Here is a 24,023-nt window from a genome sequence, read left to right on the forward strand (position 1 = left end):
AACCAATAAAGGTTTCACAGAAATACATGCATAAATATTACTGCAACACAAATGTGTTTTCTTTGTAAGCACATCATTAAAAGCAATATAATTCAGAAAAGTACTGCAAAGATTAAAGTTGATTATGTATGGAGTATTGGGTGGCCACAGGGAAAAGAAAAAATACAAGGAATAATAATATAAGAGTACAATTGGCATATAATAGCGAAGAAATTGCAATGAGAAAATACAGGTTTTCATTGCTGTTTTATGTAAAACCCATTTATAATCCTAAACAAATGACTATTGCTTGCATTATGATTTATATTCTCACATTATGTATGTACTATCGTGTGAAAAATATTGTTTATTATTCTATTCTTTTCACATTAAGACTTTTTCCATATCATTTTTCTTTTCCATGTGGCCATTATGAGATGCTAAATGCATAAAGCGTTATTTAAAAAAAAAAAGAAATAAATTATAAAAAAATTACACATGTAATTATACAAATTATAAACATTCAGTATATATACAGTTGCATTTATTTAAAGATTCAAACTAATTTGTCGTGCTTATGTATTTGGGAGGGCTTCTTCTTAGGCCCCTTACAGACAAAAATATCATCAATATTGACTTTGAGAAGCTAGCAAGAAGCTCATTAATTCCAGTGTATGATTTTGCTAGCATTACACACAAAAAAAAATGGAATTTGCCCAAAAATCGGGGAAACATTTAGGCTTCACCAACTCATGTCCAGTCACTGACGGTAAAAGATGACTATTCCATTTGTTATTGAAATATCATATTTGGATCAGACGTCTATTGTCGTCAATAGCAGTGAAATAAATTTGACAAAAAAAGCCACTGCAGTACCTTTTGTACAGTGGATGGGCCCATAAAAACGTCATTGGCACACTTTTTTTTTTGCATCGTCTTCTCCATCCTGAGCTGAACTTTATTTTTCAGTAGCCATTTTGCCACGCTTGATTTGAGAGAGACCATTTGCGGGGGGTCAGCGCCACCAGAAAAGAAATTGTACAAGAAAGCAAAAGGTTTGTAGCTGAATTCATTCCAGCTCATTGCAGTCTGCTGAGCATAATAAAAAAAAGGAAGACAACAAGTCAGCGTTCATCAAAATATGGAGTTTCAAAATTATTTTGGATCGACATCACCACCCATAGAAAAGACGCCGTGATGACAAAAATTCAAGAGCACAAGGGAAGCCCTCCTTTGGAACACTGTGGTCTTTCTTTATGGCCGTCACTCACGTTGGACAAGACTAGAAGTTGCTGCCTTTGATCCCAATTTGATCCATTCATTTTTTGGTAGCCCGTTGCTTCACAAGTTCTCGCCAGGCTGATACTGAGGCTCAGTGGAAGTAAAGTAATCCTCCAGGAAGCTCTGGAGGTACTCAAAGGTGGGCCTTTCCTCTGGATCTTTTTTCCAGCACGTCAGCATCAAGTCGTGCAGAGATTCTGGGCACTCTGTAGGGCACGGCATCCTGTAACCGCGCTCAACCTGGTCCAGAACTTCGCGGTTTACCATACCTACGTAGGAGACACACACACGGATATAAAGACCTATTCCACTGAAAGGAGAATGTCAGCGTCTCACCAGAGTGAGTACACGTCTTATATTTTCATCAATTTATTGTAGCTTTTTTTGGACAATGCTGGGACTTCTTTTATATGTCTATCCTTATAATAATTCCATCTGCGAGCAAAAAAACCCCTCATAATCTAGTCAATTTTTTTCCTGATGCTTTTCACCTTGTCCTAAAAAAACGCCTATTTTTAATTCGTATCTGCTTGAGACTGATGTTATCTGGGGAAGATGGGCTCCTTTAACCATTAAATCCATCACTCTTTACTCAATTTTATTTATATGCAATATGCCTCAAATTAAATGTATTCCGCTCAAACCTAACGATAAATAATTTGTGAGTAAATACTGTTCTTTTATAGTACAGTCTTCCCTCGATTATCACGACTTCACTTATCGCGAATTCACTTCTTTGTGATATTTTTCCTGCTATTAATTATTATTATTATTTTTTTAAGTTCATAAAATGTGAAATTCCACACTGAAACTCGTAAGCAGAAGCCACTCTTGCAACTAGGACTCAGCACTGAAAGAAAAAAAAGGTAGATATAATAGGGGTGGCCCTACTTCGCGATTTTTTAATTATTGCGGCCATGTCTGTTCTACATTAACTGCGATATTCGAGGGATTACTGTATAGCACATTTCTTTGTGAGGACCGGCTTTACATCAAATTTGCTGTCCAGTTAGGTTGCAGACAGATAAACAAAGAATGTGGGCATATCTGTTTGTCACTAATGTGATTGAAAATGGAAACCCTTTTAAATTATTTTTGGAATGCGGCCTAATAACAAGATTTGAATAAACATGGCTTGCCTGGATATGGCACTCTTCCTTTGGTAGCCAGTTCAGTCAGCAGGATCCCGAATGACCAGACGTCAGATTTAATGGTGAAACGTCCATAGTGAGCTGCTTCTGGAGCCGTCCATTTGATGGGAAATTTGGCTCCTGCAAAACAAGTTAGCACAACACAGGGCAGCGCTTCACGTGAATGCCGACATTCCCTATTTGGAGAGTAAATTGATGCTAGAGGATGCCTCCTTGCTCACCTTGTCTCGCCGTGTATTCATTATCCTCGATGAGGCGAGCCAAGCCAAAATCTGCCACTTTACAAACCAGGTTATCTCCCACCAGGATGTTGGCGGCTCTCAGGTCTCTGTGCACGTAGTTCATCCTTTCCACATACGCCATCCCTGAAGCAATCTGACAAAGAATAATGTTTGTATATTGAAATATACAACCATAGGAACGGAATGATGATGAAAAACAGGACATTTAAAATGCAAGGGATAAGAGATTGTGGCTCAGGTACCATATTGGAAAATGATATTACTGAATGACAGTATATATTCTGACCTGTGATGCCATGTCCACCAGCTGAGGGAGGCGGAGCATCTTGCCCATTTCACCTTTTAGGAAATCCAGTAAACTACCTGTTGTCAAGGCCATAGAAAGTGAGATAGCTTCAAAACACTGATTCATTTTTTTTAATGGTGTTTAATGTGGACATGTTTTATTCATCTTTTCGCTAGATTTGTCCGGTTAATCCCTGCATTGGGTGCTATTCACACATTAGTCTGAAGTCTCAAAATGATACAGTGGTAATCAACACAATATGTAGAAATATATATTATCCAGACTTTACAAAAAGTAAAACAACCCAACATTGTATTTCGTTGGAGGCAGAGGTTAGCAGTGGCTAACAGCGTCCCCGTTCCATAAGAAACTTTGTGTACGTTGGCCATGAAATGTGAATTTACTAATTCCTAATTGATCTACTTTGGGTGTTGTGAATGGTACACGGTCGATTGCTCGCCGGTATTTTGGTCGCCCGGAAGGTTATTGATAATTACCATTTAAATCGTTGCTCAAATTCCCTAAATACAAACTGTGAATTACTATTTAGTCATACTTAATGCCCTATTAATTATTAGGCTAAAGAAAAGCTCCAAATTTCCCGGACTTTTATTGTTTTTTGTTGGAGAACTTGTCAAGACCCTGATGGATGTAGCTTCTTAAAGGGACAACGCATGTACATACAAACTCGTATACACTCACACGTCGGCTCAGTGAAACTGCTCATGGCCATTGTTGGCTTTTATTGATGCGTAGACCGTGTTGTTTTACCTTGTTTTGTCGCTGGTCTTTTGGTCGCCCGTTGTCGCAGTCGGGGCGACCAAAAGACGGCGACCAAAAGACCGGCGACCAATCGACCGCACACGGTTGTGAACCCTGCATGTTATCCTACTACTACACTTTCTATGTACATGTTAGCAAAACATCCATGAATATGTTAGCATTTTATCCAGCTACAATTGTAAAATGTCACGACTTTCACGAAAAGAATGAATGTCCTAGTCAGCAGAAAACAATTTGGGTGTTTGTGACTAAACGTCAGAAGACCTCTGAAATTCATCGCAGAAAACAAAACCAAGCAGTGTTAGCAAGGGTCTTAGTCTGACCTTTTCCCATGTACTCAGTGACAATGTAGATGGGCTCCTCTGATACCACGGCGTAAAGCTGAACCAGCTTCTCGTGCCTTAGCTTCTTCATGACCTGGGCCTCCTGGAGGAATGCTTCAGGAGACATGGTGCCAGGTTTTAGCGTCTTGATTGCCACACGGGTTGTACCGTTCCATGTTCCTGACAAAAGATACATCCATGTCATGAATTGCAATCAATCAATCTAACCATTAAAATACTAGACCAAAGTTTTCGACCGTGAACTTCTTGTACAGACCCTAAATTGCTAGAACCCCCCGTAATCTTTGTTACTATTGCAATTCTAGGCTAGCAGACATTCTTACCCATCCAAACTTCTCCAAAGCACCCCTGTCCGAGCTTGAGGTCTAGACGAAGAGACTCTCTGGGAATTTCCCACGCATCCTTAGCTAAACCCTGAGTCTGAGGTTTCAGCACTGGACAGATGTTGCTCAGACTGTGGCAAAGCCCGTCCGCATGTTCTGGAGACGCAAGGCAAAAGACAGTGTTTCAGTCACTGACAAGAGTACAATCAAGATGATTCAATGATGCCAAGTCACTCACTGCGATAGTGATTAACAAGCTGCTGCAGAGTGCTAAACTGCGTGCGGGAAGTAATGTAAAAGCCGCCACTGTCCAACTTCCTGATCTTGTAGTGTTTTACATTCAGTCCCTTGGTGTTGTCGTAGTCGAGCACAGACAAACAATAAGCACCTGCAGACAGAAACAACTTTGGCATAGCATCTGAGTTTATCTTATCATATAAGAATAAGACAAATACTATCTCCATCACAGTTGTTGAATGAAAAACACAAATTCATGTGAGACTCCTGTGCCAAGTTAAATGAAACATCATACCGGTCAACCTCGGCCAATTGCTCCCCTTATTAATGATTGCAATTCCCCTTATTAAGCGATAAAAAATAAATAAACGTACAAATGCAATGCAGTGCATATTTACTACATCGGGCACACTTAAAAGTCAGAAATTTCCTCCAAAGTGGTCAGGGTGCCCTATCAGGATGCACTAAATTCAAGATTCTGTAGATGTCGCTGTATGACGCGGACAGGTTGACTGTCTGGGTACATTGCTTGTTGACGCGCTATATTTATATAGTTAAAAGGCGGATGGGTGAAATGGGAATGCGCATATAATGCTTAAAGCATGACTATTAGCAGTCAACGAGGATGTTTTCGTCTGCTACCAGTGACCGAGACGATCTGTATTAGAGCCGAAATGGGTCAAACAAGATCGGTTATTCAAAAAACGTACTTAAAAAAAATCCCGTACAAAGGTTTTTATACGGCGTACACAATTTGAAATGATCAAAAACATAAAATATGGGAAAAACATTAAAGTAGACAGGTATGAAACATGTATATTGTATTATGATACTAGACCCTCCATTTGCTCTTCTAAATTAAGCAACCGAATGGGACTAAATTTCCCAGTCAATTGGATTGGATTGGATTGGATAACTTTATTCATCCCGTATTCGGGAAATTTCATTGTGACAGTAGCAGAGGGTGATTAGACAGAACAACAAAGCAAAAGCACAAAGTACAAAGCAAATCAAAGTAAATGGGAATTACTGAGTCCTGCAAATGAACAACCATTCAAACTCACATGGGCACCTTTTAAAAATTTAGACTCAAAGAGCCCCAATTGGTATTTTCAGAAAAAGTTCCTAACTAAGGAGTAGCTACCTACTAACATTGTTGAGCATGAGTGCAAATCATATGTGTAACTCCATGAAGCAACAACATGTTTGCTCTGTTAGGGAAGAGACAGAAAAGAAGAGATGTGGGATGACTGCACGGAATTTGAAAGCAATAAGAACCCATCAGAAGTTGCCGTTTTAGAATAGCTTGCATTTGACATCCACTATGCGACTATAAATCCCACAGGCAATGTAGTCTTAATGCCACCAGAGGGCAATCATCATCAAGTCAAATGCACTCCACTGGCTCCGGGCACTGCCCCTGGCATGTATAAATGTGGGCGAGATTGGTCGGTGGTTGTATAGACCTCATCTCCACACTGACCTAATTCTGTCTGGATAAGCCAGCCAGGACCTCCACATGGCTCCTTCTCACACTGTCCCCTCTGATGTCCATAAACTGTCCCTGTTCTGTTTTTCATTTTAAACACAGCCTAAAAACCAGAAATAGGACACACACACACACAAGCAGCTGAACCCAAAGGAAGAACGCAGCCTATCGGAAGCATCTTCAAACATATCCGAGAGGCATCTCGTCGGACATTTTCCCATCTGCTTAAGTTAGCCCGTAGCCCGGGACAGCTGACAAAAAAAGCATTATGTTTCACCCTTCTTGTAGCAACACGTTTGGAGAAATGTGTTACGGAATTCGAGCATTTCAGCCGTAACAAAAAAGATTGTGGATATCAAGATCTCCAATTCTTAGTGTTTTGGATTTTTGTTTCGCTAGCATTTTTCATTCCCAATACGTCTCTTAATAAGGGGGCATTAACATGGTGACTAATGGCAAATTATAACTTGTGTCATTTGTAAGCAAAAATGAGCTTTGTACAAATAAAGAAACATTAAAAACCCGGGCAGACAGGTGGAACAGTTGAATAAATTGGTTACGTTTCATTTAGTTACGTAGCTGGGATAAGCTCCAGCACCCCCGGCGGCCCTTGTGGATAAGCGGTACGGAAAATGTATGAATGAATAGTTGGTATTGTGAGTTATTCTACAATTCCTTCCTTTCCATAGAAAGGGAGGTCAAACTAACCTTTGGTGGTCTCACTTTCTCTCACCAGGAATGTTCCCCTTCTGTTCTCCAAACTGAGCAGGAGCCTCTCGGAGTCACGGCGGGTAATCTTGCCAAAGTACCACCTGATTAAGTCGAAGAGGGTGGGGGTGGGCAAAGGAAGGAACAGGTTGGTGAAGGCCTAGCGAATCTTTGTTAAAGACAAGAAGAAGCAAACATGTAAAGGCACTAATCTCTATGACAACAGCTTCTTACCTGGACTCTGCAGTCAGTCTGAGATGACTGCAGAAGAAGGAAGGCAAAAGGTGAGACAAAGAGATGTTAAAGAAGGTTAGTAAAGCATATCAAGACTGATCTGAGCATTCTGTGAAAGGAGGAAGGAAACATACTCCATGGATAAATGTACTGGGATATGATCAAGCTACAAGAAGTAAAAGGTGAAGGGATGTGGAGTTATTTCCCTTTTACACGCAAAACAGCTTCCACAGATCTAGGAATTATTTTTCAAGATGGAGTACTTGAGTGGGAATTTTTATCCATTGTGAGCTAAGAAGCAACCAATAATGGACCTAACAGAAGTTCTGCTGGCACTACTTCAATCTTTGTAATCCAAAAGGTCTTTGATGGTTGTGTTCTTCCTCAGAAAAGTGCCTTTCCCAAAGCGGCCAAAAGAAAAGTACAAAGGTTTGGATATTATTACCAAGTAAATTTACATTTAAGACTACCATTGAGCACCAGTGTTGAACAGTTCAAATGTGAAAGGCACCCATCCTTAGTGCTAACTGAAGAGTGTATGTATGACAAGCATGAATGATTAAAGTGAGGATAGAAATTAAGGGAAAATACTGTACTCTTCTGCTTGGATAGAGTCCGATGGGGCCACGTAATTGCTGGGAATATATCCATTCTCACCGGAGGTCAGGGATCGCGCTAGCCACCAATCACCCTCTCTGCAACGAAAACACATGTAGCGTGAGGTACAAAAACACAACATGGGCAGTTTGAATGTTTGGGGAATTGTTTGGGGCAGCAAAATTATGATTATTGTGAACTGCCAGGGATGGGCATGATCAACCGTTTTTTGTTTATTACAAATTCGGAAAATGAACAGATATTGCGGTTACCAAAATAATTGTGATAATAGTCTCCACATATTTTTATGCTGATATATACAGTACTTATTCCACTATGTTGCTTGACGATCCTCATCCTTGTTGCAAAGATGGTATCATATAAAAAAAACAACAACCGTATTTACTCGCATATAAGCCGCCGAGCGTATAAGCCGCACCCTTAAAATTGCCTTAAAATTGTTGAATTTTACAATTTCTCGCGTATAAGCCACCCCCCCTGATTCCCAATTTTCACCTCCATATTCATGGTTTTAATAGGGAGTACAAATGTGTTACTTTGAAGGGGAAATCTTGGTAAAAACGTGGTATTTCTGATACTGTATGAACCAAAAGCACATTATTAGGGTCAATATAATAAGGAAGTTAATATGCCTGTCTTTGTAAATGCAAAATATCAAATTATTCAATTTGAAAAAAGAAATAAGTCTATCTTGATGAGAACTTGATGCTTTCTAATTACAGAAATTACAATTTTGTTACCAGAAGTTTAAGATGTTGTGGCAGCCATATTGCTTATTATGTCAAAATATCTCAAATCTTTCGATAGTTCATATTACTTCAATAGTTATCACTTTCGAACAAGAAATAAAACAAAAAAAATCAAAGTTAAATCTTGTTTTATTTTAAAATTAAGGCTACTCACGTCTGGCCAGTCAGAGCATGTTTAACTAAGTTTAGACGGCAGCGCCCCAGGTAAGATAGCCGCGCCTCGACCTAGGTAAGATGGCCGTGCCCGGAGCGAGCAGTGAGGGGAACGTGAGTTTTTTCACGTTTTATGCAAGATAAGTACGTTTATTTTTATTTCATTTATAGACGTCAAAATAAATGTAGTTTAGTGTTTTCTGTTTATCTCTCATATCAGCCGCATTGTCTTGCGTCGTGACGCCACGACGCCATTGCATCATGACGTCATCGTGTCATGGCGTCGTCACACGTCGTCAATGCCCATCCCTAGTTTGTTCACAATTAAGACAACACATGCAAATATGGGTATGACAATGGGGTGTGATTTTGTTTGTATGCTTAGTAATAGTAGGGAGTATCTGCTGAAGTTTTGCAACATTGTAACAACCATCTAAAACGCTGAAAGACCTCAGACAGATGTGACTAGACTTAAGAGGGTCATGGCCAGTTCTGTTTGGATTTACTGCAAACATCGGGTAACGCAAGCAAACACCTTTGTAGGGCAGCTCATTTAGGATGCTTTCACACGAAGAGTTGTCAATTGGGTTGCCAACTTGGTTGAGTATGCCAAGTGAACCAGAATACGCAGTCATGGAATATATAAGTAGAAAAATGTATGTTTTTGGAAACACAGAATAAAAGATTGCCAATTTACACATCACTTTGTAACATTGTGATAACATCACATTATGATCTATCAAGTAATCTATCAGGCTATAGAACAATAGCAAATAATAAAGCCGACAGTGGGTATCTCAATCCAATTATTAGACTTCACATGGTGAATGGGGACATGCTACAATGCTAGCATACATCCGTGTAATTGAATAATCATCACGGTGTATATTTCAGTTGATTTCAGCTGCACTCTGCTCTCGAGTTTGAGAACTGCGTTTAAACTTCACATCAAGGGGGAAATGAAGAGATTGATTAAAAGAGATAAAATGGCACTCGTGTGAAAGCACCCTTGAATGCAATTTCATCGCAGTTTCACAAACCTGCAGTTCACCTTTCTCCTGGAAAAACGTGATGGACGAAGAAAATAAACAGTAGGGGGTTTGAGGGTAGGGAGGAGAAGCAATAGTTATAAGCAGTGGTAGAGTAGCAAAGCGGATCAATCGGATATTGGATTCTCTCGTCATGACTCGGGGGGGCAAACAATATCACTCTGACAACCTGTAGGTCACTAAGCAGAGCAACAATCTGGGGAGGAGAATTAGGAGCTTGACTCTTACGCAATTGGTGCATCATAAGAACTGCGTGAATGTAACCTGATACCTACAATTTTTTAGATGTTTACCATACAGGCATTGTATGTTTTATTTGAATATTTCTTACGTGTTGTTGACTATCTGCAGGCGTTCTCCTTTTCTGAATGACAGATCAGAAGCTGTTCGAGACTCGTAGTCATACAACGCCACAAAGGTCGTTACACCCCCTGTTTGGAGAGGAAACCTTTATGAGTGTGATGCAGACACGATTCAGACAAAAGTTAGGGAGTACACATGTAGACACATGTCGCTAACGATACATACAGCTAATATTCTCATGCAAAAAATTTCAGTTCAAAAGAGATTTGAGATCCATGAACGTTGCTCGCTGCCTATCAGATTTTTGCGTGCAAATTGCATGTAGATTAAAGGCGGGACAAGGCAAGTTTTATTTGTATAGCACAATTATCTACAAAAATCGTAAGTCACAGTTAATGTCAAAATTTGGACAAGGACAGAAAGACACAAATCACAAATAAATGGATTAAAAAGCAGGAGCGATTAGCAACACGCTGAAGTAAAAAACAGTGTTTTGGGGCCTGATTTAAATGGATTGAAATGCCTTTCTGGAAAGAATTAACTAGTCAAAACATTCTCCCCAAAAAAATCCAGCCACACAATTTAGGGTAGATAAAACATTTCATTTTACTTTCATTGTAACAAATTTTAGGCAAAACGTCGCCTTGCTGTACTGCAATTGTAAGACTATGTTTGTATTTTTTTTTGAAAATATTACTAAAAACATTGACTCGATAGTTAACATGATATGATGACAAAAGTTTTCTGGAATGTTTTTAAATAAAAATATTTCCCATAATTCATTTATTATCCATTTCCAAGCTTGACAATTGACACAAAAAGGATTAGGGTACACACAATAAACACCTCAAATGATAAGACCGATGCTTTTAGCAAAAATATCTCACCTGCTAGTGTGATTCTGCTCGAAGAAGAGTTGAGGCTACCACTGTCCACACCCCCAAACAGGGTTAGTTCGGCCTTATTACCCAAGGGGTGATTGCCGCCGAGGCCTCCCTCCACAGTGGCGCTACGACTTGGAGTTAAAGACTGTAGAGCAGCGTTATGGTGTAAGCCACTGGGACCCCCAGAGCTGAGGTTGGCATCGAGGCTGACGGTACGTAGACCCGCCTCCTTAGGCTTACTTTTGGACCCCCCCATTATGAGGCCTGGTAGGCACAGAAGTACAGAAAAGGGCAGCTGGTTAGAGAAGACGATCGATCGCTGATGACATTGCAAGCCACTGTATAACAGGATGTTTAAAAATTGTCTACATTAAGTTGTCTTGTTTGGGCCGATCCAGGGGTCCACATTTTCAATTACCGTATTTTCTCGCATATTAGCCGCATCTGCGTATAAGCCGCACCCTTGAAATTGCCTTAAAAATCGTAGAATTTTACAATTTCTTTCGTATAAGACGCCCCCACATTCCCAATTTTCAGATCTATATTCATGGTTTTAATAGGGAGTACAAACGTGTTACTTTGAAGGGAAAAAATCATCGCACGTGGTATTTCTGAGATACTTTACAATTTCTCTCGTATAAGACGGCCCCTGATGCACAATTTGCACCTGCATAATCATGGTTTTAAAAGGGACTACAAATGTTTTACTGTGAAGGGAAAATCTTAAGAAAACTCATCGAACGTGGTATTTCTGAGATACTTTATGAAAGGATCGGACGCTTTATTGCACATTTCTAAAGGGTGTCGCCTGCACGTAGACAAATTCAAAAAGGAAGTGATGTGCGCAGCACAACCAGGAAGTGTGTCCGTAGCGGTCTAGTTTGTCATCCCTAGGTAAGATGGCGGCGCTCTGAGCGAGCAATGGCAAGCACAAGTAAGTGAGTTTTTTCATGTTTTATGCAAGATACATTTTTTTCCTTGAATTTCAATAGTCGACGTCAAAATACATTTTGTTAAGCATTTTATCTGTTTATCTTTTCTCTCTTTTGAAATAAATGACCGTATCGGCCGCATTGTCTTGCATTATGGCATTTCGGGCATGTCAAGTCTAATTTTTGTGCTTAAAAGCCATACCCTCGATTCAGTCATCATTTTTTGTAATGACAAATTCGGCATATAAGCGAGAAAATATGGAATTATTATGTACAGATATACGTTAACAGACACAAAAATATAGATGACATTTTAGCATATATATTATTATTTAAGTAAGGAGAAACAAGTCTACTTTAAGTCTGAAAACGAATTTAAAAAAATTAACAGCTGCAAAAGATAACCTAGCAAGATTGAATGTGAAAACACCAAACAGTTCATATCACATTACCAAATAGTAAGTACATTGGATTACAGAGTTGCCATCTTGCATTGAAACTTCGTAACAGTATAAATTCAAAGAATTTTGGATTGTGACCTTCATTTAAGAAGAAACCATTGCATGTCCAGAAATATGCAATATACGTAGATGGTATGTCTTTTGAAATACTACTCATTTTCAAAAACCCATGGGAAAATTCCCAAGAGGCACAGAGTGCATTGGACATTGGCTGCATACCAAATAGCAGCTGCTTCTCCTCACTTATTAAATGTGTGTGTTGTGCGCATACACTCAGACGCACTGGCACTAAACGTCTTGACACACATATGCAGCAAATCCATATTATCCCGCTTTTGGCACGGTAGCCATCAGTCGCTACATTTCCATGTAGCACAATAACCCTTTCATAATTGGATTGGTACCAGTAACCTGTTTTTGTTGCTCATCTCATACTTTCAAAAACTGAAATATATGAGCATATTCTACTTTTGAAAAATCTAATTACCACCAGGATACGTACATCATTTGAAACTAGCATTCATTCATGCTTTGTGTATGCTTCATTGAAATGTATTTTGGTCAATTGACTCTAGAAAGTAGGTCATTTTGATTCACAACATGTTAATATAAGCATAAGAAAAGTGAGCAGGAAACCCATGACATCCTTAGTGTGGTATAAAAACTGAAGATGATGTCTTTTATTGGCGAGAGAAATTTCGGACAATCATGTCAGTAAAAAGTTACAAAAAGTGAGACTTGGTAGAATAGAAAAACAACGTGATTGGCATTAAGATGTTTTCTGTGTCCGATAATGTTTCCATGCATTGGAGTTTGAAGAAGAGAACCCCAACTGGTTTACAACCATTGTACTCTCCAGCAATTAAATTGTTTTTCCAAATCCGGAAAATAATATTGGCGTTAACCTTAAAATTCTTGCACGTACGCACAGCCAGTTACTCAAATTCAAATAATGAATTGGATCGTTTATTCCATTGGAGGGAAAGGAGTAATAAAACCAAGGAAGGGTGGTTATGAGGTAACTAGACACATTCAAATACAAGCTTATGCTTTTCAATTTTCACTTTGTGGAAATATCTATTTGGTTTGGTTATACATTTTAGTCAAGGTTGTCAAGTCTAGTCAAGGTTGACAGATATCGCTGGCGAACAACAAATCCAATTCATTAAAGGTTAATTTAGTGATAATAAAGATCAATGGGCTATTTTGGATCACTGTATCTTTTCCCGCTTTGCTTTATATAACATCCATGAATGAGCTGTAATCACAGCTTAGTGTGGAAATATGATTACACTAAGCCAAATCGGTGCTATGGTGGACAGATATAGCCACAGGGGGTCTTCTATGAAAGGCTAATTTTCAGAGGAGGCTGATTTGGGAGCTTTTGTGACAAGTGGGCAAGGGTCAGCGAGGCTAATGGGAAGCGCCAAGATGCTCAGCCCGCCATTGCTCTTATTTCGTCGGGACGTTTACTTCACTCAAAAAGAGCTCATACTAGATTTTAAGTAGTCTAAAGGTGCATACTTTTTAATATGGCAAAATACATGGAATTGTATGACATTCGAGGGTGATAACCAACAACAACAAAAAACACAATCACACACACACACACAAAAACAATATTGCCCAAAATGGATAAAGGCTGAGTTGCATGAAAATCCTTGCGGGTGTCTGCCCACTTGCTTGAGAAAAGGTTTGCTTAATAATGCATAATATCTGGGAAATAACTTCAAATCCTTGAGGTTTTCAAGGCTTTAGTTGAATACAAATAATTATCTTTCCTTACGAGCATAATCAAAATGAACCTAAAAATGTTATCAGACTATGAATACGTTTATTATGATCCAGATACGATCAAAATTCAGCCATTATCGCCAGTTCATATTTGTTTGATCTGAGTTTTAAATCTGACAGGGTCCTTTCTCAAGTCTTTTCATCTATTGGGGCATCAAAATTAGTCAAACTCGTTTCAGATGTTTTTTTTAATGCGTGCAGACTTGATGAAAAGACATTCCCTGCTGTGAGGATGAAACAACTTCAACACAGACTGACAGATGGTGAAACGGATAAAGGGGCAAGAATCTTGAAAGAAAAACCACAATCGTGTTCCTTCCTTCAAAATCCACTAATTCGGGTACCCTCAACATAGATTGAGACACTTAAAATCAAATGGGGAGTTCAGTGTATATAGGTTGTTCACTAGCACTTAGTTCTCAACCAGCAAAACAGTTTTAACTCTGTGAGCAAGGTTTGGTTATTCTTTTGGTTATGTTTGAGTCATTCCTTCTATTTTCCCACTATCACAATTTTTTACAGTGTTAAATTATAGAATCTGGTCAGAGTATTCAAAAATAAGTTAAAGACTGACAGAAATCCATAAATATTGAAATTGTATTAAAAAAAAACCAAAAGCAACATTGTGGTATCGGCCCAGGTCGGTACACCTGTGTGGAGTTTATATGTTCTCCCCGGGCCTGCGTGGGTTTTCTCCGGGTACTCTGTTTTCCTCCCACATTCCAAAGACATGGTAGGCTGATTGGGCACTCTAAATTGCTCCTAGGTATGAGTGTGAGCGTGAATGGTTGTTTGTCTCCTTGTGCCCTGCGATTGGCTGGCTAACAATTTGGGGTGTCCCCCGCCTCTGGCCCGAAGTCAGCTGGGATAGGCTCCAGCACCCCCCGCTACCCTAGTGAGGATAAAGTGGTTCAGAAAATGAGATAAGATGAGATGAACATTGTGCTAAGGGGAGGAAAGGCCGTATGACTCAATCAACGGGTAGGTGGACAAGTAGAGTTGTTATCTTTATCACATGAGGAGTTAGAATACAAAAGTGAAAGTGGGTCAGAGGAGGAAATAAGTCTAAAAAACATGATTCTGGGGAGATTTTATATACGCAAGTTCAAACTGGAGGCAGAATTATCATAACAAGGCGCGTGAGAGAAAAGAGGCAAAGTAGAGCCCGACATCGAAGCATCTTGGGCTCCAATAACATTAGCTTTCAGGTGCCTACTAAAATGGTAAATATCTTACCTTTACAACCCTCAACTATACAAGAAATCATAGCGATTGAGATTAAGAATTTAGCATCTGAAAGGATTAAAACTTTTAGCGATGCCAAAACGGCGGCTGCAGCCTTGGCGTTTTAATTCCGATCCTGGCATGTGAGAAGTTTATATATTCTCCCCTTGCCTGCGTTGGTATTCTCCGGGTTCCCAGAGTCCTGTGGTTCCCTTCCACCTCCCCAAAACATGAATGGTAGGCAAACTGAACAATCCAATTTGCCCCTAGATCCGAGTGTATGCGTGAATGGTTATTTGTTTCCCTGTGCCTTGCGATTGCATGGCAACTTTTTCAGGTTGTACCCTGCCTATTACGTGTAGCTAGATGGGATGGGCTCCCACACCCCCGTGACCCTCGTGAGGATAAGCGAAGATGAATGAAGGAATTATAAAGACATTATTTGCAAGTTTGTGCACCTGTCATGTCCCCCAAGAATGGATGGTCCGAGGTAGATGATATATTATGAAAGTATCATTCTTGAGAGTCTTCCAAACAAATAAGCTTCCTGTAACGACCGAAGCGGCAGTTGAAGTGAAGATAATGGTCTGGTCTCATTGCGTTTGTTTACACGAAGCCACGTAATAAGCAGAGTAGGTCAGTGGCGGTCCATGCATTTTCTCGTAGCAATCCAACCCTCAAAAACTATTTGACGGCTATAAAACCTCTACTGCAGCTACAGCTGCGACACATAAAAATAATCAATAAATCAATGCACAAAAATGGGGTAAAATCCACTTCCTAGCAGAATTTAATGATTAAATACAAATACTGGAGCTTTTCAGACATTACAACCGGGCCAGGGCGGGTGATTTTCCCGGGAAAAGACAGCGATGAACGTCAATGACGTAGCGGCAAACATTGCCCGAAAATGGGGTAAAATCCAGCCGAAAACAGCATTTATTGATTAAATACAAATACTGGAGCTTTTTAGACATCAGAACCGGGCCCGGAGTATCATTCCCCCGGGAAAAAGACAGCGATGAACGTCGGTACGTCCATACGCGAAATGGCAAAAATTGCACTAAAATGGGGTAAAATCCACTTCCTAGCAGCATTTATTGATTAAATACAAACACTGGAGCTTAAATACAAACACTGGAGCTTTTCAGATATCAGAACCGGGCCAACAGTTGAAATATTATTTCGGTATATAGCCATATTTTACTCACCAAAAATCATTTTTAACTGTACACAATATCCATCCTCCTTTCTTTCTTCCTTCTTTTCTATCGCCATCGAAGCTAATGCTGAAAGTCGAGCCTGCCCTGTCATATTTCTGGCATAGTCCGTCTTGAAAATGGCTTTAAATCAACACAACAATATATTTGCTTGTGCAGCTTGCTCCAGATACAGTCTGGTAGCACTGGCTAATCAATAGCCAATCATAGTTGGTGAACGCAATGACGTATCCCTACGCCTGCGAGAAGGCAATGACGTATCCCTACGCCTGCGACAAGGCATTGTGGTGTTGCCAACTCGAAATCTGATTTGTTAAAGCAACAGTCTTATTGACGCTTGTTTAATGCACCAGAGTCTGCAGAACTGATTGTGAAGGCCTTGAGGCAGATTTCTGACCCTGGCAACAAATAATGGCTGAAATGCATTGGTTAAATGCTTCAATATGAAAACACACATCTGGAAGCAGTGCAACCAGGGGGGAAAGCAATGAAAGGAAGCTAACAGACAATTTGGAATTATTTAATAAGTATTGATGGACAAAATATAATATATGATTCAGATATTTCTTAGGCCAGAAGAGAAGGTGAAGGCCCTAACGGCCCGCCACTGGAGTAGGTGAAGTAGAAGCAGCAGATCAGTTTGTTCTACGATTCAAAACTGGTATCAGATTTGCTTTTGGATGGCTGCATCAAGGGGAAACACATCTGGTCCTTTTTGTTTTCTACTTATCTGTGAAGTGGTCTGCAGGGGGCTGGCCAAGTCATGGGGTTCACAGATTGAGAAGTCTGTGCATGTGATCCTCATGTTAGCCCACTGCATGCATTCCTTCATCTTAATACCCTGCGTGTAATTACAACACTACTAAGGGGGGCTTCCTGGGCACCACTAGCGATTGCCACATGATCCAAATGCTTATGTTCGCGTCCTTATTATTGCCACCGTTTTTCTAAGCATACTAGCCAAACCCTGCAATGATATTCCATCAGGGCCTGCAAACAAACACTGCCTTGCAATGACAAGACTGGATAGACCAGTCTGTCAGCTTTGAGAACTTCTCTTGATCAAGTCTCAACACAAAAAAAAGAATGCAAACTACAAGCAGTTCACTTGTATTTTTGGTCTCCTTATTTACTCATCCCTCCCATCAGATAAATTAACTGTACCGCCAGGTTCTTTTTTCGCCTGTTGCCTTCACCATTGTAACAATATCAATGCCATTTGGATTTTTTGGCAATTGTATCAATTGTAATTGTATTTCAATGTATTTCCGAGGTGCAGATTATTGATGAATATTATTTTTCTCAGACTTTGGTGTAAGGGGCTATGTAGAAAACGTAGTATGATTAAATCATTTCCTTAAGAAAATCAAATTATTGGCTTAGTATTACTAAAATTTGATTTGTAATGTAAATGTAAATACATGTAATTGTATTTCTTTGCGATAAACCAAAAGCAGCAACCTATTCTTGTTTAAATGAGTTGAGTTGGAATTTTACTGGGTCAGTTTTTCTTTTCCTTCACAAGCAATCTTGAAATTGAGTTGGAATTTTACTGGGTGAGTTCTTCCTTTCCTTCAAAAGCAAACTTTAAAATGAGTTGGAATTTTACTGGGTCAGTTCTTCTTTTCCTTCAAAAGCATTCTTTAAATCTCAGATATAAGAAGGAGGACTGTGTAAAAAAATAAATAAATAAATAAAAGTCTCCATTGTAAGGAGTCCCCGGCACCAAAAGCTTAAGAATCATGAAAATTTCTTTAAACTCCATTGTCCATACTAATTTTCAAACATTCTTTATTTTGTCACTGATGTAGAACCACGGATTTAGTCACAAAAATTAAAATAAGAAGATATGATTTAATCACAACAGCAAATGACACGCTTTAAGGCAGAGGTCTCCAAACCGGTCCTGGAGGGGCGCTGTGGGTGCAGGTTTTTGTTCCAACCGATCCAACACAAACAGTTCAACCAATGAGGTTTCTGCTGAAAAAAGAAGCACCTGACTGCAATCCACTGATTGCACTTCTAGGATACCAGATTGGTGGAAAGGTTTCCTCTTACCGATTGGAACGAAAACCTGCACCCACTGCGGCCCTTTCTGGAATAGTTTGGGGACCACTACTTTAAGGCATAAACTCAACCAGGTTTCCGAAAAAAATAAACCAAGTTGCCCATTGTGCAGAACAAGGAAATTCCACACAACCTGCTGGCCATGATTGTTTCATATTCTATACCAAGTTGCCAACACAGTTACGTGTTTTTATTCCTTTTTTAAGCTCCAGCAAGGATCAGCAATGAGCAACAAGGTGGACACAGAACAACTACAGACCACATTGCATGTAACTCAGGTATCTATTACTACCAGGAACTGAAACTCCACGGACAGTGAGTGGAAAAAGGATAACGAGACCCAATCACAGGCCGGACACTGCCACTCCATCGACATGGAGTGACAATGGGATAGGCAGGAGAAGTCAATATTTACAGCCCCAGGGACACACAAATACCCTTATGGTTGCCATGGAGGCCATTCCGAGCATTCAACACATGGCTACACTGCATCGATGAATGATGGTGGCCCACGTAATTAGGAATTACGTTTTTGGAAAGTGAAAGAAGGAGAGATTACTTTCAAAGATAACATTTACTGTGATGCTTCTGTCAATACCCAGAAGACAAACATTCCTGTGCCACATTCCAGCCTCTCAGGAGCCAGCAATGTTTGAGGCTGCAACATCGGATCACAGTTATGCGGGTGGATTTTTTTTTTTTTGAAAGACCTATGTTCAAACTACCTTTGTGCTTGTCATCTCTAAACTGACCTTTAAATCATATGACATCCCAAAGCTTGTCAAGCAGCAGCTGTCTTATAGCTTACTGAAGAATTTTCTGCCTACTTGCAAACAACAAACACTGCTGGCACCAACTGCAAATTCATGGATTTATTTGATCGTGGCCCACACCCAACTTTTTAATCCGAGGAAGGCACACGCCAAATCTTTTTAGGTTAGAGGCTCAGAACATATACAGGCCATTTTTAAAAAGTGTAGTTTGCTGATTTTGCAAAGAGAAGTATTAGCGGGGAAAATGCACAAACATTTGATTCGGTAATTTGTTTAGTCGGAAACATGTTAAACATACGGAAAATGTTGATTATTTATTTCCACACATTAAATGGGGTGTGCAAATGTATTATTTTGATTTTTTTTTTTTAAACTAGTCTGCTCTTCAGATGGATTACAGAAAACAAAATCAACGACTCTGAACTAAGTTACAATGTTTGTTTGAAAATAAAGATCCTCAATTAAACAATGCATAAAATAATTTTACAATATTCTTGTACTTCTGTACTGAGCAGTTTTCTTGCTATGATTTAGTTATTGGGATCAATTGTTGTGTTATACTGCTTTTATGTATAAGTACTGTACAGTGGTACCTCGACATACGAGGACCCCGACATACGAGCATTTCGAGATACGAGTAAAATTTAGAGCAAATAATTATTCTCTAGATACGAGAAAGCCAGGTGGCCAAGACATGAGAGGCTGTTTATGATTTTAGCGCACTGTCTTTTTTGCCGCATCTCTTTCGTGTATAACAGATATCTACGAGCACTGGGCGGAGCGGTGCATTTTTTTCCAGTGTTTTTTCCCCGTCACTCAGCGCGAATTGCGGAGCGATCACTAATACGAGGATTATATATTACTTCTCGTTGGCAAGTGGTCGTGCGTTATCCTATTGTGAGGACATTTGTGTGCATCATTTTCGGAATATTTTGAAGGGAATACAAAAGCAAACAGCCCATCGATAGTGAAAGTCAGGGTGGAGGCGGGGCAAATACTAGAGCCAACCCGGGAGAAGAAAGGTATCAAATTTTAATAGAAAATTAGAATTAAGTTTAGTGTAAGGTTAGATTAAACTTATTTTTGTTTATGTTATGGAACGAGCGTGTTGCCATGCAAAAAGCGCCGCCCTCTCTCTGTCCGTCTCTCTCTCTTTCCCCCCTTCGAAATCCGTATAATTTTAGTACTATTAAACACATTTTATTACTATTAAACCACTAGTTATGTGTTACTTTGTTAATAGATGGCGAATTAGAAGAAATAAAACATTTTTTTTCTAATCCAATATCATGTTTTTGGTGTTTTTTCAGAGGGTCGGAACGAATTAATTATGTTTTTAGTTGATTTCAATGGGAAACGTTCGTCCGAGTTACGAGAATATCGACATACGAGCTCAGTTCCGGAACGAATTAAGGTTGTATCTCGAGGTACCACTGTACAGTAATCCCTCGAATATTGCGACTTCAACTAACGATTTTTTTCTAGGATAAAATTTTTTAAATGATTTTTTTTATGTAAGTTCATAAAAATGTGAAAATCCACGCTGAAACTCACAAGCGGAAGCCACTCCCCTGCCCGCCGCTTGCTACTAGGACTCAGCACTGAAGTAAAAAAAAGTGCGGTTTTTCGTCTATCGCGGCCATGTCTGGTCTACATTAACCGCGATAATCGAGGGATTACTGTACACACATTACAGTAAATGAATGTAATGCTCATTCCTTCAGCTCAGGTATGCACGCCACGTACTGTACACGGAACGGAAGGGGTTCCAAACATGCTGGATCAAGGCATATAGCATCAGTCAACCTAACCAGCAGACATGTTCAGATATGTGAGCCAGGTGTGCATGTGCTGTGACATTCCCCAGTACGGTGCAGCAGTGACACAAAGCGTAGTCATCAGTCAGGAATGCCGAGGCGAGTTTAAACTCAACGCCTGCTCGCACACCCCAAGGTAGGAATGCACAGTGAACAGGTATGGAGTCTCTCGGCCAACAGTGGGTGAGATTCTCTGGTTAGCCACCTCCGAAGCAATCCCCAAAAGAACGACGCAAGAATATTAAAGATCTCCACCAGATTTGTTATAATGTAATGTATTATCAGAGATTTGAATTGGTGGACCTTTGGGTTCAGCTTTTGAGTTGTAGAAGACGTGAATCAAACCGGCAAGTGGTACCTGTTGCTTTACGTTGATAATGCAGGTGATATATTGTAAAAAGTCAGTCCATATAGTCGTAAAAGAAAAGTGAGTTAGCTATTCTAAAGAGGTACATGTTAGGTAGGACCCTTTGTTCTCTGGGAGAGAGAACACCAAGAAACCGTAGTCAAATTTGCACTTTGTAGCACTTGTACATGAAGTGCTTATTTATTTCCATAAGAGATTTGATCTTATCTTTTTTAATGTGTCCCTTTGTTTTAGCAGGTCTCCATTTCAATATTCAAACCAGCAAAGCAGACAGAAGGACACGCTGAACGTTGATGCCATTGTAGGATGATATCACAATGCAAAACACAGCGTTGGAAGAAAGTGCTGAGAATTTGGGGGCAAAAACTCTGAACAAATGTAGCCAGAAATATTTAGGGATTTGGGGAAAACAAATTTGATGACATTCAGAAGATCTCCTTAATTGTCCTAGTCAATATTCATGCACCACGATTTACTGACGACTAGTGTGAGCTATCGTGCGACTTTCATTTGGAATAGGCTCCAGCGCCCCGTGACAATGAAGAGGATAAATATTACAGAGAATGGACAGATGGGTGGTAAATATGTGTTTAGACCACATGAGTGGTCAGAGTGTTCATAGGTGGGTGGTTAATCCACAACTAAACTCCTGACCTGATGATGACATGGAAAGATGGATTTAGATCTTTTTTGGGGGCATGTTTGATTACTATGTTTGATTCGTGAGCAAAGATAATAGAAGCATAGTGTGAGAGGATGCACAACCTAATGCGAAACATGTCATCGTCCCGACCAAGCTGGTCCAGCTGCGCTGCAGCAAAGCGACACAGAGACATCTTTCTTTGTGCTAAACACGCCTTTTCCGGTCACCAAAGCCACACAGAACGATGGGAACCAAGGTGATAGCTTTGCTACAGAGAGTGGATTGAGTCGAGATGAGTGGCCTCTGTCACACTGGACTATTTCCAACACTGCGGGAAAGGAAGTGGCCAGGGACGCTGGGATGGACACAAGTCCTCCACTGTTTGTCTGCATCAATCATCTATAAGATAGAGCATTCAAATCCACACCAGAGCGACTCAATTGACTGCTGTTAGAGATCCCTTCTCCTTTGTGATGTAACATTTAGGTACTCAGTTATTAGACACAATTGTTGTAATAATGGACACACAAACCCTGGAAGTTAATGACTACTAAAGTTACAGAACTTGGTTCAAGTATTAAAGTTTTTTTTTTCCTATGGCGTAGTTCACGCTACGTTATCATCGGGCCAAAACATGTACAGAATCTGAATTTTGTGGACCATGATGAACATAAAAGGCTATTTTCAAAAGGAATTCCAACTTAAGCCAACAGATCGGATAATGATTGCATACCTGTCAACCTCTGCCGATAACTGCCCTCATAAATGATTATGATTCCCCTTACAAACACCGTACTCGTACGGTGTTTGTAAGGTTTTGGGGGGGGTTGTAAGGGGAATCATAATCATTTATAAGGGCAGTTATCGGCAGAGGTTGACAGGTATGAGATTGTCTGAGAAACGACGCGCTAATTGCAAAAGACAGAGTCAACGGAGTCTGAAGTGGCAAGTTACCGTATTTTCTCGCATATAAGCCCCTCCGCGTATAAGATGTACCCTTAAAATCTTTGAGTCTTACAACTTCCCTTGCATAAGACGCCCCCTGATTCATAATTTTCCCCTCCATATTCATGGTTTTAATAGGGAGTGTTCCTTTGAAGGGAACATTTTAAGAAAAAATATCGCATGTGATATTTCTGAGATTCTTTATGAATCGAAAGGATCGTCTCCTGGATTGCACATTCCGAGAGGGTGTTGCCTGCACTTAGATAAATTCAAAAAGGAAGTCACGTGAGCAGTACAACCAGGAAGTGTGTCCGCAGCGGTCTAGTTTGTCATCCCTAGGGAAGACGCCATCTTCGCCCTGAGCGAGGAATGGCAGGCACAAGTGAGTTTTTTCACATTTTATACAAGATACGGTTTATTTTTTTCTTGAATTCCATTCATAGATGTCAAAATAAATTTTGCTTTGCGTTTTAAATTTATCTTTTCTCTATTTTGAAATAAATGATTGTATCGGCCGCATTTTTTGAGCGACAAATACGGCGAGAAAATACGGTAAATGTCTACAATTACTTGTGCATGTAAAGTACAACAAAACAAGAGAATGGCAAAATAAAAAACAAGGTTATGGAAAATATTCCTCATCATTAATAATGGATACATGATATTTCTAGTCATGCCTCCATACCCAAATGCCAAAGTGGCATTTGAACAGTTCCATTGCAAACAGAAAGGCGAAGAAGAGGTCGGCATATAAACTACGACAAAAGTAGGCCGCTGACAAAATGACGGAAATAAGTTGAACGGATGGAAATTCTCTGAACAGGTGGTGCTTTCGTTCTTACGACTGGCCACTAATTAGCACAAAACTGGGCCAGACTGTCATTTGTTTCATACGAGTCTCATAAAAAATTAACAAGTCATCCCCAAGGATTATATCGCACATCTTTTTGCCAAATCTAAAAGGTCC

At 39.8% G+C, this 24,023-nt stretch overlaps 1 protein-coding gene across 4 annotated transcripts in view; it reads right to left on the reverse strand.

Annotated features, from left to right (window-relative positions):
* Positions 1 to 501: 501 nt before the first annotated feature.
* Positions 502 to 24,023, reverse strand: part of src (v-src avian sarcoma (Schmidt-Ruppin A-2) viral oncogene homolog) — a 28,123-nt gene continuing 4,601 nt past the window's right edge. The window contains exons 2-14 of one of the 4 annotated variants that reach the window (XM_077611000.1): positions 10,817 to 11,077; positions 9,958 to 10,057; positions 9,618 to 9,635; positions 7,654 to 7,752; positions 7,058 to 7,084; positions 6,824 to 6,927; positions 4,628 to 4,777; positions 4,390 to 4,545; positions 4,046 to 4,225; positions 2,940 to 3,016; positions 2,633 to 2,786; positions 2,400 to 2,531; positions 502 to 1,529 (exon numbers count right to left, since the gene is read on the reverse strand). In XM_077611000.1, coding sequence (XP_077467126.1) covers positions 1,321 to 1,529; positions 2,400 to 2,531; positions 2,633 to 2,786; positions 2,940 to 3,016; positions 4,046 to 4,225; positions 4,390 to 4,545; positions 4,628 to 4,777; positions 6,824 to 6,927; positions 7,058 to 7,084; positions 7,654 to 7,752; positions 9,618 to 9,635; positions 9,958 to 10,057; positions 10,817 to 11,069 — 1,659 coding nt within the window. In that variant the 5' untranslated portion in view covers positions 11,070 to 11,077 and the 3' untranslated portion in view covers positions 502 to 1,320. The remainder of the gene's footprint in view (positions 1,530 to 2,399; positions 2,532 to 2,632; positions 2,787 to 2,939; positions 3,017 to 4,045; positions 4,226 to 4,389; positions 4,546 to 4,627; positions 4,778 to 6,823; positions 6,928 to 7,057; positions 7,085 to 7,653; positions 7,753 to 9,617; positions 9,636 to 9,957; positions 10,058 to 10,816; positions 11,078 to 24,023) is intronic. The other 3 variants (XM_077611009.1, XM_077611016.1, XM_077611025.1) reach the window with 3 other exon arrangements.

This window comes from Stigmatopora argus, chromosome 1 (genome assembly GCF_051989625.1).
Source record: "Stigmatopora argus isolate UIUO_Sarg chromosome 1, RoL_Sarg_1.0, whole genome shotgun sequence".
NCBI lineage: Eukaryota > Metazoa > Chordata > Actinopteri > Syngnathiformes > Syngnathidae > Stigmatopora > Stigmatopora argus.